This window comes from Protopterus annectens, chromosome 9.part0 (genome assembly GCF_019279795.1).
Source record: "Protopterus annectens isolate FY-2018-M chromosome 9.part0, PAN1.0, whole genome shotgun sequence".
Taxonomy (NCBI): Eukaryota; Metazoa; Chordata; order Ceratodontiformes; family Protopteridae; genus Protopterus; species Protopterus annectens.
In genome coordinates this window covers 1,939,346,088-1,939,361,425 of record NC_056743.1, presented here as the reverse complement: position 1 = coordinate 1,939,361,425, position 15,338 = coordinate 1,939,346,088, and the positions used below count along the sequence as shown (strand labels likewise).

Sequence of the window (15,338 nt, the reverse complement as noted above, 5' to 3'; positions counted from 1 at the left end):
TCTGAATCAGAGACCACAGCTCATGTTAGCATTTACAACAAGTGGCAGCCCTTTCTGAATCCAACCTTATGTCACTCCACCATTTGTACTTTCCAATGTGGTGATTATTTACAGTCACTTTTACTCATGGAATCTGAACTTAAATTTCATAATTTTTTTCACCTGTGTAAAACATATTATTGTCACATCTCAGGTCATAAATAACAAATTCAGTACTGCAGGTAAAAATACCACTCTGGTGTCAAACTGGACTTCCCAGAGATTTGATATAGCCACTGGCATGTGATTTGTAACCAGAAAGTGATTGCTAAACATGGCCCATTCACGGATACTTATTGCTTCCTAATATACCAGTTATCTTTGATTAGAAAACTAGTCCTGTATTAGAAGTCATGACCAAATAAAAGTCATTATCCACTCATTAAATAAATGTCACCTTCTGAGAGACCCTGTGACTATTAATGGAATCATTATTTGTGAATTAGGCAAAAGAAAGTGGTTCCTGCATGTTTAGTGAGTTAGGGTCTCAATGGAAGTTGCAAAGTTATGTTTGCTTGGTGAGGTCCTGGATGTTGTACTACATACAGTGACCCAGGTACGCTCTTGCACTACGTAATATATATATACAGCAGTAAGTGACTGAATGATACTTTAGCTCTGACTGCACAGCTACAGTTTAATTCATTCAGCTTCATTTATAATAAGGTTAGCAAATACATGGTTATAGATCTGACTGCCCATGTCTATAGCTTTATTCATTCGATAACTGAAAATCCTTGCTTGTTGCAAATGATGGGATGTCATTTATATTATTAGTAATAAAAGTTTTTTTGTTATAATTTACTACAGGTGCTTTCATCTGGGGAACATTATACCAGATATTCTACCTCCCTTTCTGTGTAGTAACAACAGTGCTACCCGCTTTCTCTTACCTTTGACAGATGGTCTGTTCAGTTAGGAATGACTGTATCTTTCCAGGACTGGTATGGTTATTCTTTCAGTTTTCAGATATAGGTTTGCTAAGAAGCTATTTTCATTTAAAGCTAACATCTAATTTCTAACTAAAGTCACAAGTCAAAACTGGTATTTGAAACAGTAGCCATGCCATCTAATCAAAGAAATACCACAGCTAAACTCAATATAAATGGCCCTTCGTAGTCCAAAATCTATATTAACTGTAAACTTTATGTTGGTCCAATTAAAGGTATAGAATTGCTCTGTGTTCTGCCACCCCAGAATAAGTCATAGAAGAAGAGAAAAGGAAATGGTGCACCTTGTATGACAGCAGTACTAAAGGGGGCATTTCTAGAGTGCAGACTCAAACAACAAGTGTTTTGTAAAGATGTGCATCAAAGATCTGTGGCACAAACACTGTAAGCACGTTTATAAATCACGCAGTACAAGTAGCTGCTACTAATCTACTCAAGTGCCTTTAGATGGCATTAGAAAGTGGCCAGTCAACTACTTGGTGGAAAATGACACAGTTTGCCACCAGCTTATACAGAGTCTGTTTGGCTACTTCCTTCCATTTCTACTCTGGAGGAAGGAAGGCAAACAGTTGATCCAGTCTGTGGAGGTTAGCTTGTTAAAACCTGAAGAACACTGTCAGTGGACACTGCTAACATCCCAGGTTGCTTAATCACTAGTGCTAAATATGGCTTATCTGAAGCCCAGCTAAATCTCTTTAAAGTAACCATCTTCATGTTATTTACCTGAAGCTTGGACAACAGAAGTCATAAGGCCTTTAGACAAAGATGGCCCAACTACTGACCCTGGAAACTATATACTGTTTGCCCTTGACTTGCATCAGTTTTGCAGTATCAAAGGCAAGCCTTGCCTCATGAACCTTGTTTATTAACCTTGTTAATTTCTTCAAAACAGTCACTGAAGCGGCAGGCAGTGGCTGTGAAGTGTACAGTGTCCCTTGACCTGACTAAAGAGCTTGATGGTGTTCTCCATACAGGTGTTGTTTACAAATGTGTAAACGTGAACAGCATAGCTAGCTGGTTGATTGGCAGAACCCATTAAGTTAGAGTTGAAGGTGCCACCTCTGTATAAAAATGTCACAAGTGGAGCCCCCCAGGTCTCAATACTGGGCCCTCTCCTAATCAAAATTTACTTCTCAGATCTGGAAGCCAATACCCCTGTCCTCTGGTTAGCTAAGCTTCTAGATGACTGCAAACTGAAGGGTTGCTATTCATTCATCCACTGACATGTGAGTATTTCAGTGAGGAGATGACAGTGTCGTGCCTTCAAACTAAATGCAGAAGAAAAGTACTATAGTTCTGTTTGGAAAACAAAACATTTCTACATTCTACCATGTAGATGTTACACACTCTAAAAACTGCCACAGTCGTTAGAGATCTAGGCACCTGTGCTGTGAACATCATGTCAACAATGTAATCACAAAATCCTTTTACCTGTTCCTATTAATAACCAAAGGCATGCCCCCCATATCTAGAGACATATTACTCCCCCTTTTACTCTTCTTTTATCTGAGATATTAAATGTAACACCCCTTTGCAATATACACGTCAAAATATATTGCTTAACATGTGACACCTCAGAGATTCCTAGCCAAAAAGATCACAGGCCTTAAGTTCCTTAGTTATCCTGACTGACTGGCAGCCTTCTCTCTGTATTCAGTCTCCTACAGGCTCCTTCTTGGCAATCTTTATTTAGCCTTTCAGGGCATGAAAGATCCAACACTTCTTGACCTTCTATGTCTTCACAGAATTAAGGGTTCCTAAAATACCCACAAAAAGGACATACATCTTTTGTCATCAAATTAGTAGGACACTTTAGTGGAGCAATGATTTATCCCAGTGCATTCTCCACATCTGAAATGAACTACACTGCATGTTATACAAAGTAACGCATTCTTCACATCTGGATTGAACAACCCCTGCATGTTATACAAAGTAACGCATTCTCCACATCTGAAATGAACTACACTGCATGTTATACAAAGTAACGCATTCTTCACATCTGGATTGAACAACCCCTGCATGTTATACAAAGTAACGCATTCTCCACATCTGGAATGAACTACCCCTGCATGCTAATAAAAGTAATACTCTTAACCACATTCCGGAATAATCTTGACAAATGGATGGACAGCAACAAACTCTCCACAGGTCTGTCTCGTGTAGCTCTCTTAGAGGCTGGAGGAAACTTTTAATAATGGATTTTTTTGGCTAACCATAGTTGTCCAAGGACTGATTGCCTAGTATTAAGTATTAACCTATGAACCTAGGATATGTTTACCCTTGTCTAGCACACAGATGTCCTACCAGCAGTGCCACTTTCTTATCTAGTATATGCTTTGCCACATATGAAACACAGAGGCACACAGATGTGCTACCAGAAACACTTCTCCCCTGCCTGAGTACACTGATTCATATCCAAGACTGATGCACAGACAGAAACACCTCTTTCTTACCTGGGATATGGTTTGCCTCGTGTGTCATAATGATATTTCCTATCACCAGCAATACTTCCTTATGTGGGATCTGCTTAGCCATATTTGGCACACTGAGATTTCCTACAGGCAATGTCATTCCTCTTATCTGGGATATGCCAGTACGCTTGTACCACTAATACTTGTCCAGGCAGCATCACCTCCTTAGGTGGGCTTTGCCATTTCACAGCTGGCAAGATTATACGTACTTTTAGCCCCACCTCCTCATCCTCATGTGACAGCTTACCTTACAGGTGATGTCTACTTCATGGTACTACATCACCTATAAATCATCCCACTGCAAGCAAAGGCATATCCTGTTTGGTGAGGGACATAACCTCTGCCCCCTGAATGTTCACTAAAACTCATCAGGCTTTGTATTATGGCTGCCATGATTAGTCGTGCCACATATCACACACATGTTATGCACCCCGTTCTTTGTGAATAATATGTACCATCACATGACAGTGTGCCAGTAGTTATTCTTACTGCTGCAAGATTCGGTGGCGATGCTTCCCATCAGCTTCTCTTATTATGGTTCTCAGATCTGGAGTTTTATTTAATAGATGTCAGCATCACACATGGACTTCCAAAGTGTTCTATCCCCATTTGACACTAAAATAATATTCTTGCTTATTGACATTCTGTTTTGTTTTTTCAGGCGTATCTGAGTTTTGTCACAGTGAGCAGGCTTGTCGGTGACATTCTTCTTTATATGAGTGTCCTGTATGCCTGCTGACACTGATAAAATAAAGTAACACCAAGGGAACTACTAATGAAGTTATTTAATCCACATTTTATTTAAAGCAAGCAGGACACCTAGTGAACACAGAAGCCTAATTACTGACAATCTGCAGCACAGGTCTAGGTATCCAGATGTGTAAATGTGCAGCTGGTGTACAAATTCTAACGATGGAAAGTGGTAACAATGTTGTTCTTTGCCTTGCAATAATGGCTGACAAAGAGTTTTAAGTAAAGCATTTAAACATTTCTGCTTATTTGGGGTGAATAAAATCCTGCAGGCAATGATAAAAACCTATAATTCCACTGTTAGTCTTTGCTTATGATTGACGATCTCTCCGAAAGTTATTAAGTCTATTTTTGGATTACACATTTGCAGATGAGATCGCATGGCCAGCTGGTGAAGAGGCCTTACCCGCAGACGCTCAGGACCTTATTGCTTGCCTGCTGCAGACTAACCCTTTGCATCGACTGGGCACTGGTAAGTCCACTAACTGGACATCAAGCATAAAGACTAGCACTGTTATATAAATTGCTGGCTGAAAAATAATTACTGTATTTTTTACATCCTTTATGGCATGTGTCCCCTACCATTCCCTTAAAGAAGAGCAGCTGTTTAAGACAGCTACCATCAGTCTGTTGAATGTTTTGTCTCTAGTTGTTTTATGTTAGGGTGGCACATGGTTGCAACATTTAGTGCTGCTGTTTCATAGCTCATGATGGTCCATTTCTGTGTCCAGCTCATATGCCTTCTGAAAAGAAGCTGTATGTCCCTCAGTGCAGTGTGACTATTTCCTGGGTGCTAAGGATTCCTCATTCCACCCATTTCTTCAAGAGATGTATTAGGAGAATTGGTAGTCCTGTAAATTGTGTGTGTGTGTGTGTGTGTGTGTGTGTGTGTGTGTGTGTGTGTGTGTGTGTGTGTGTGCGCGTGCGTGCGTGTGTGTGTGTGTGTGTGTGTGTGTGTGTGTGTGTGTGTGTGTGTGTGTGTGTGCACGCACGCGCGCGCATCTATCTGTGATTATTGCGCAGTAAATTGGCATCCTGACTTGGTTATCTTCTCTGTCTTGTACCCTGCCCAACAGCCCTGAATATGATAATGTGATTATCAGAGAATTAATGAAGACTGGACTTTATTAACAGAATAACAGTTAACTGCATAGAGCTGAAGATTCATTTCCAAGTTTTCAGGCTGTGAGATGTATCTTCATGGTGTAGTTTTGAACAACCTTTTCCAAACCTGAAAGATAAGACCAAAGCTTTTATTTTTGTTCCTTGTGGTGCTGTGTCCATCAGCTATGTCCCTTGAATTCCTACTCTTCCCTGGATCAGATTGTCTAGCTTGTCATCTTGGATAAGTGATGATCTTTGTGGGCATGTCCAGGAATGGAAGGCCCTATCTCTGAAGCTGAGTAATACAGGGTAGTCCTCAGTGTGGCATGTCCAGGAATGAAAGGCCCTATCTCTGAGGCTGGGTAAGACAGGTTAGTCCTCAGTGTGACATGTCCAGGAATGGAAGGCCTTATCTCTGAAGCTGGGTAAGACAGGTTAGTCCTCAGTGCGGCATGTCCAGGAATGGAAGGCCCTATCTCTGAGGCTGGGTAAGACAGGTTAGTCCTCAGTGAGGCTTGTCTAGGAATGGAAGACCTTATCTCTGAGGCTGAGTAATACAGGTTAGTCCTCAGTGCGACATGTCCAGGAATGGAAGGCCCTATCTCTGATGCTGGGTAAGACAGGTTAGTCCTCAGTGCAGCATGTCCAGGAATGGAAGGCCCTATCTCTGAGGCTGGGTAAGACAGGTTAGTCCTCAGTGCGACATGTCCAGGTATGGAAGGCCCTATCTCTGAGGCTGGGTAAGACAGGTTAGTCCTCAGTGCGGCATGTCCATGAACGGAAGGCCCTATCTCTGAGGCTGGGTAAGACAGGTTAGTCCTCAGTATGGCATTATCCTCAGTGCTTTGTAAGGGGATTTTCTGGGCATGTGTCTTGGTCACAGTCCACGAATGCTGCAGGGAATGCCACTGAAGCAGGCCTGAAGTAGTGGCCTAGCAACATGCAGATTTCTGCGCACACTTAAATCTAGCTGTGTGCTGCTTCACAGGCTAATGCTGTCTTCCTTAATCCACAGAATTGCAGTCATGCAGCAGGAGCAGCTAAATCTGCTCTTTTCCCTAAGAAAGGGTGAGCTGACACAGGCCACATATTCCCACGCTCCTCATTCAGCTCATGCAGCATCCAGAACAGGAATAACTACGGCAGCAGTCAGAGTGCCTTCTCTCTCTCTGTCATGGAGGCAGTGGCAATGTCAAATCTTTTACAGAAGGCAAAAATAATAACAATAATAATAATAATAATAATAATAATAATAATAACAATAATAATAACAATAATAATAATAACAATAATAATAATAATAATAATAATAATAATAATAATATTATTATTGTTATTATTATTATGCTCTGCTCTCCCCAAATCTGTATGTCCAAATGGGTCTCTCCTGATCATTGTGATGACTGATCACCATTTCCCCAACAGTATAAATCTCATCCCTAAGTGCGACCCGTTCAGCCCATTTAGCGAGCATGGAAGCTAGAGGTAGCAGAACAGCAGAACAGCAGTGAGTGGCATACAGATTGCTGATCCTGAGGGGAGGGAGGTGACTTGGCTCACTGTTTGGGTGACACTCAAACAGAGTGCTGCATGGTGCAACTCATAGAGTCCAAGCCAAAGGAACATGCTGCAGAGACACAGCCACATGGGTTAGGAAGAGTTGCATGGGAAAGCTTGCTTGCCCCCCCCCCCAAAGACTGGCAGCACCATCATCCCTCAAAAGCTGCTCAAGGGTGTTTAGAGCTCCTGGAGCTGAGAGGAAATCCTGATGTCTACCTGGATGAGGACCCTGTGATTAGCTCTCACCTCACTGGGGAATGAATGGGCCAGTTATGACACTCACCCCCTTGTAGAACGAATGGGCTTCATAAATCATGGGGGTGATGATAGGCAGGCCGAGGAGTTTAAGAAAACCGTATAAATTTCAAGATTCCAAAAAACACTCATGTGAAGGTTAGTAAATTCTGTACTACTGCTGCCTATATACTATATCTGTTGTACCATTAACTGGGAAAACAACTCATGTACCAACTATTTTGCTCAACATTTTCTGGAATTCATAAATTCCAGCGCCTTGGATCAACTTATCCACACCCCCACCAGGGGCAGCAATATCCTAGACCTGGTCATTACCAACATGGGCAACCGGTGTTCCACACCAGAGGCCAGTTTCTTGTTGGCTAGATCCGACCACAAGCTAATCACCCTAGACAGCCATATCCCCCCCCCCCCCAATTAGGGAAACCACTGTAAAAAATTTCTCCAAAGCCAACTTCATGCGTCTTAAGACTGAAGTGGCAAACTTCATGACACCCATGCAAATGGACAATAGAGGTACAACTGCTGAATCCTACACAAATGCACTTTATAGGCACTTACACAAGTGCATGGATCATGCTATCCCTAACAGAACCAAGATGCTATCCTCCAAAAAAAAAGGAATCCAATGTTGTGGTCCCCTGCCAGAAACAAACTCTACAACAGAAGGAAGAAACTGTTGCAAAAAAAGTAAAATCCCATGATTGGTGGAACTCCCTGGTCAGCCTGAGTAAGAAGCTGAGATCCCTCATACAATCCTCCAAAGCTAGCTACAAAAACAAGATTGCCACTGTTTCTAAAGACAACCATAAAGCATTCTATAGCTATGTCAAGAGTCTCAATGGCAACACTCAGATCTGCTCTGAGTTACAACACAATGGCATTAAATATACAGAACCAACTGATATTGCCAACATCCTGGCAGATAGGTTCAGTGCTAACTTTACCCCCCTCTCACCCCCTAAAGGGCCCACCTCTATACCAGAAGAATGCAAAGTTCCTGTAATCATGGCTGCACAGGTTAAAAAACACACTCTCCAAAGCCAAGAACACAGCATCCAAGTTCAGTCATAGCCTCACCTCAGGCTTTGTGCCCACTGAATGGCGCACAGCGACGGTTATCCCACTCCACAAAGGGGGATCCACCATGGACCCCGGGAACTACCACCCCAGTAGCCTGACAAGCCTGGTCTGCAAGGCCATGGAACGTATCATCATGGAACTTATAAACAAAGACATTGGTAATCTCCAAACTCTGGACCCCACCCAGTTCGGGTTTGTAAAAGACGGATCATGTCTCCTAAACCTGACAGACTTCTTTGAAGTAGTCAACAAAGCCATAGATGAGGGTAAGGTAGTTCACACAGCCTATCTAGATCTCGCCAAGGCTTTCGACCCCATCCCCCACTCTGGAATTATAGATAAACTCACTAAACTAGGTATAAATCCCTATGTCACAAGATGAGTTGCCAACTGGCTCACTGACAGAACCCACACTGTGAAAGTAGCAGACTCCAAATCCGACTTCAGACCAGTGACAAGTGGAGTACCACAGGGTTCAGTCCTGGGTCCTCTCCTGTTTGGTATCTACTTCTCTGAATTACAGGCAAGCAAAAAAAGTCTTTGGCCAATGAAGTTCACAGATGACTGCAAACTAGGAGCCATAATCGAAACTCCTAACGATGTGGACATCCTGCAAAAGTCACTGAGACAGATGCCTGGTGTCAAAGCCATGGCCTCAAGCTCAATGCTAAAAAGTGCATTGTCATCCTTTTCGGTAAAAACTCTGTACCCATGAACTACCACTTAGGTGGTAGTCTACTTAACACCAAAAGTGTGATAAGAGACTTTGGGACACAGGTGGACAGTAGTCTCTCCTTTGATAATCACATCACCGCAGTAGTCAGGAAATCCTTCTATGTGGCACACCTCATCACAAAAGGTTTCTCATCCAGGAAAAAAGAGGTAATTGCTCCCCTCTACTCATCACTCATTAGACCCATTATAGAGTACAATGCCCCTTTTGGTATGTACCTCACAAGACATCTACAACAACTGGAAAGGCTGCAGAAATACCTCAGAAAGAGGATTACCAGCCTCAAACAGATGCCCTACGCATACTGTCGTAAAAAACTCCAGCTTTACTCTGTCGCATATCGCCTACTCAGAGGTGATCTCTGCCTAAACTACAAAGCTATGTCAAACCCAGAGCTTTTGGACATGCTCCACTTAAAGAAATTCCAATCCCTCCGAGCTACATGCTCTAAGACCTAAACCTTTTCACCACAATAAACACAACATGCTGGAGGGGTAGATTCCTGTCCTAGAGACTTCCCATACTCTGGAACAAACTACCTATCTATATCAAACAAAGCTCCTCATTAGCACTCTTCAAGAAAAATCTTGATGATTGGATGGGATATAGGAAATTCACCCCAGGGATCACTTCTGTGGCTTTGCTCAACAGGGGCACAGGAAAATAATTTTCTTGGGTGGCGAAAGCCAGGGTACCTTTTTGGCTAGGATTATGTAGACCCTAGGAACAATAGCCTAGTACCTACCTATGAACCTGTGATATGGTTAGATGTCCTGCATTAGATCACTGTTGCAGTAGCTATAATTGTATGGGACTTATTCTGCAAAGGATAACAAATATCTGGCTAGTCCACAAAGTTTCAGGATCCTTTCTTGTGAACTATACATCTGCCATTAGCATAGCTTCATAGGTTGTTACTAGGCTAACAACCCCTAGGGACATTACAAGCTTATCAAGTAACACCAAACACAGACACCTGCACGTACGGACGTGCACGGACCAAACCAACCCAGGCAATAAATGAAACCCAAAAAGGTCCAGCACAGTGGGTAAAAAACTTTAAACTATTTATTTAAGTGGCTTGAAAAAACAAATAGCAGACCGGTTTGGCAACAGCCTTCCTCAGTGCATTAACACAAATAAAAATGTCTAATCCTTAAATACATGTTACATACATATTCCAAATATAGTAGACTGCTGGAGTTTGGGTGGAACCTTACATTTATAATGACTAAAATGGGAACCTAAAGTGGGCTCCCTACGAAAAGAAAATAACAAGTGGAAGAAAGAATATCATTCAGCTTGACATTGGCCTCTAAGATATCCCAATGTTGATTAATAACCCGCTTAAAGGTCTGAAAATTCCTGCCAAAGGTGGTTACCAATCGTATGGGCTGTTGTCCATCCCTGTTGACATCAGACTTTTTATACTGTAATAGATTTACTCTAGCTAGTTGTCTGACCTGATCCCTGGCCTGACAGATATTGCTATCTTTATATCCCCTCTGGATGAAACGGTTATGCAGATCTTGTTCAAACTGGGCATAAGTGTCCTGTGTAGAACAAATATGACACATTCTCAAAAATTGTGACTTGGGTATATTGCGGATGATGTATGTGTGTGTGTGTGTGTGGGGGGGGTTGATGACTACCAGCATGTAGTAATGTATTGTACTGAGGATATTTTTGAAAGACCTCAGTTTTTAGGGTAAGATCCAGATTCCTAATAACCATCACATCTAAAAAAGTGATGGTATCTTTGTTGGTGTTCAAGGTAAATTGTATACTCTATTTGTTCTGGTTAAGGTATTCAACAAATTCCTGTAGAAAGACCAAATCCCCCCTCCACACCATCCAACAATCATCCACATAGTGTCACCAGATGTCAGTTTCTCCAAGAAATAAATTGTGTGAATCATCATAAATAAGCTGATGTTCAATATAGCCCATGAACAGATCTGCATAGATGGGGGCAAAAGATGCCCCCATAGCCGTACCCTTAACTTGCCAAAAACATTTACCAAAAAAAAAAATGAAAAACATTTTTGGTCAATATGTGTTCAGTTAAGCACACCAAGAGCATATTGAATCCAGGGAGATAAATATTAGCATGGTCCAACCAAAACTACAATGCCTCAAGCCCAGCCCAGTGTGGAATACTAGTATATAATGAGGACACATCCAAAGTGCACATTAGCCATTCAGGCTCTAATTGCATGTTGTCAATGATTTGTAAAAAATTTGTAGTGTCCTGAATTCTAGCACGAACAAGGGGCAACAGGGGCTGTAAATATTTCGTTAGATAGGCCGACAGGGGTTCAGTCAATGATCCACATCCAGAGACTATAGGTCTACCTGGGGGGGGGTTGGACAAATTCTTATGAATTTTGGGTGGGAGATACAGATATTGAGATTGAGGGTCAGAAACTGTTAAGTGATAAACATTTTTTTTTATTAATAATGCCGTCCTCCAAAGCCAAATTCATAAAATTATCAATTTCTTTTTTGAACTGTAGTGTGGGATCTAATGGCATACCCATATAGAATTGTCCATCCCCCAACTGTCTCTCCCCCTCAGCCAAATACTTGTCCCAGTCCATAATGACTATTGCCCCTCCCTTGTCTGCTGGTAATATGACTAGGTCTTGTTGAGCCATCAACTGGTGCATTGCTTGTTGTTCTGACTTTGTTAGATTATAATTAATGTTTGGCATAAGGGATTTGTTGAAATGTAAGTCTTTCAGCACACAATCTTTGAAAATGCCCACATATTTATCCACAGGTGGAACAAAATTGGATCTGTGGAACTGAAAATCAGTAGATCTTTGGGTATACTCATTGTCCCAAAAGAACAGTCTTAAATTCAATAGTCGACAGAAATTCAAAACATCATTAACCAATGAATTTTCATAAACAAAAAAAACAGGCACAAAATTTAAACCTCTGTTGAGTAGCTTTATTTCACTTTCTGAAAGTGCATAGCTGGAAATATTGTGTACATTATTCTCTAAACTTATTGAGGTATTATTAGATCCAACAACTGTTGTAGGTTGTTTATTTCCCCAATGCTTCCTCCCACCCCTGTGTCTGCCCCCCCAAAGGGTCATGGCTGGGGCATCTTTTAGCAATGGGAGACTCAGAAAAAGGGGTGAAATCAATATTGGTGGCTGAAGAAGACTCGTCCCCTGAGGTGCCACTGGGTCCGTTGTGGCCCTTTTTTAATACTGATCATGGTCTTTTTCTATTTGGCCCTGATTTCTTCCTATCAGAATCAGCAAATCTGACATTTTTCTGTTGAACCTCAAAGGGTTTGCCCCTTTCATAATCCATCACATCTCTGTTAAACTTATGTAACTTCCGGTTTTTCAGTTGTTGTTCAAGGACCAACAAGTCCTTAGCTAACTGATTGAAATATTTGGTGAAAAAAGGCTCACCCTCAAACTGTTTAACCTCCTCATAACTAGAATGTACTTTGGCACAAAGTTTGTCAATGGTCCTTTCATTGTGGGGAATAAGAGTATCCACAAACATCATTGATACCTTGTGTTGGGCCTGAGCCCAATCATCCAATAATATATCATCCATCATACTAACCCATGGTTGAATTCTGACCTGGAGCCAACAAGGAAAAATCCCTCTAACCTTATAGGCCTTAAATAGTTTAAGATGCCAGACGTTAGCCCTCAAAGATTTCATGCTCTTGGTCAACTTCAGAAAAATACTAGCACAAATATCCTCGGGATTCAAAGAACCCGAAGTATTTCCTTCCTTAATATTGCGCCCAAGCCCAAAGGCTAATAAATCATCACGGTCTGCTGCTAAACCTTGTAAATGTCTGGAAAAATCCATACTAAATATTAATATTTAGCAAACCGTATGAAAATTTTATGAATCCAAAATATCAGTTTGCTAACCGTGATGTTCGCCCTCACAAAATGAATGTGCTTGAATATGCAACCAGGCACAGATATGTATCAATTTGTGGACCACTGAACAATGACAACTATACATAAACCATTAACATGAATGTAGCAAATAGTTCAATTCAAATAATCATTAGTATAGAAGAAACCTGTATCTAATAAAGTCATAATTTCCAACAACTGATAAGCAGATATAGGCAAACATCTATATGAATAGTATTAACAAAAACATGTGGATTATTAGAACAAGACATACATGTATCGTCACAAGTATTTGTGAAAAAATACCAAATATGTTAGAAAAATGGCAGAAAAGGGACACCCAAAAAACATTTGACAAAAGGGAAGTCAATAGGACCCCTGAACTGTATTCAATGAACAATACAAAAATGCAAAAAGGTAAAGTTCTTTAGATAATAAGTCCCAGTCCAAAATTGGTTCAAATCAAATTCAAAACATCCTAGAGCCAAATAGATGCTTTGTTATGCCCATTCCTGAGCATAAGGTTACACACAAGGATACACTTGAACAACCTTTGATTAATAATAGAGCTGGTCCAGAACACCCAAAGAGTGGGAACAAGTATGAATCCACAGTACAGCTTGTTTAAGTATATCAAAAATGAGGAGCAGCACCTTATTCTCCCCAACATTCAATAAAGCATCTTCCGTGGATCAAAAAACTGGGATAACACCATGTAGGGCTCATATAATTACACCCAATTGTATCAAATACATTCATGCACCTTACATTAGTGTTGAACAAACCATAACATATCCTATACATCCCTCTCTATACACATATAGGATCATTGTCCACACTTAGATGTGTAAAAATTATGTTATGAACCAACTTCGCCCCTCACATTGGCATTTAATCCACAGTTCAGATCCCAAAAAACAAGTCACCATAGAACCAGGCAACCGCATCTGGATAAGCCCAGACCAAACAAAATTAACTGTAAAAGTCATTCATTGTCCCCGTTCTTTGTAAAAGTTACAGTTCTGGTAATTATTGTACTTGAATCCACAAAGGAGCGGAACTCAATACGAATCCGCCATTCGGCCTGCCTCCGTATACTTTACTGAAGAATTTCACGTATCGAGCTGTACCCTCAGCTCAATGCCCCAAGAGAAACCGTTCCTTTGTTAAATTGACAAAACACAAACCCCCAATAAATGAGAGACACAAACTGAATTCCAATCCACCATTTGGCTCATCCCCATGACACCACATAAAAAATAGCGCCGTATAGAAACAAGTAACTCAGCCCCAGTTGTACGAAAAGCATCCGTATCCTGTATTGTATGGAAGTGCAGTAAAACACACAGCCAATATACTGTTAATCCATTCCTTTAATGGATGAGGTGAAAAGATGTTGAACAATATCCCCAAATGTCTCCTAATCCGCCGTTCGGCTCAACCCCCATGTAACGGCACGAAATGTGACGTAGTTTAGAGTAAATGCACTCAACCCAGTTCACAAAAAATGTTTTTTGACTGGAAAAATAAAATAAAACACACTAACCTGACCCATTTAGACACAAATGTCCAAAAAGTAAATAGTAACCGTACATAAATTTTGGCACATACAAATAAATGCAGAAATGATAAAGCAGAATATTCTTCAGCCACCTAGTCAAGATCAACCCCTGATTCCAACAGCAGAAGAAACCAAGTGGCACCAAACATAGACACCCACACATATGGATCTGCACCGCCCAAACAGTTCCTTTATTACATAAACACAACACAGGCCCCTGATGAATGAGAGATACAGGTTGTTATAGTCCACCATTCGGCTCGTCTTCATAACTCCACATGAAAAAATGGCGACAGGCCACAGTTATACCAAAAAACGTCTGTGTCCTATATCCAATGGAAGTGCAAAAAAAACACCACCAATATGCTAATAGTCCATTCCTTTCATAAATAGGGTGAAAGATGTTGAACACTGTCCCCAAATGTCTTTTAATCCACCATTCGACTCACTCCCATGTTGTCACGCAACAAATGGGGTATACAATTTACCTTGAACACCAACAAAGGTACCATCACTTTTTTAGATGTGACGGTTATTAGGAATCTGGATCATACCCTAAAAACTGAGGTCTTTCAAAAATATCCTCAGTACAATACATTACTACATGCTGGTAGTCATCAACCTCCCCCACACACACACACACACACACACACACACACACACACACACACACACACACATCATCTGCAATATATCCAAGTCACAATTTTTGAGAATGCGTCATATTTGTTCTACACAGGACACTTATGCCCAGTTTGAACAAGATCTGCATAACCGTTTCATCCAGAGGGGATATAAAGATAGCAATATCTGTCAGGCCAGGGATCAGGTCAGACAACAATCTAGAGTAAATCTATTACAGTATAAAAAGTCTGATGTCGACAGGGATGGACAACAGCCCATACGATTGGTAACCACCTTTGG

The 15,338-nt window shown here is 41.1% G+C and overlaps 1 protein-coding gene across 1 annotated transcript in view; it reads left to right on the top strand.

Moving 5' to 3' along the window:
• Positions 1–15,338, top strand: part of MAST1 (microtubule associated serine/threonine kinase 1) — a 1,222,161-nt gene that overhangs the window by 846,757 nt on the left and 360,066 nt on the right. Inside the window, exon 16 of the mRNA XM_044084747.1 lies at positions 4,581–4,682. Coding sequence (XP_043940682.1) covers positions 4,581–4,682 — 102 coding nt within the window. The remainder of the gene's footprint in view (positions 1–4,580; positions 4,683–15,338) is intronic.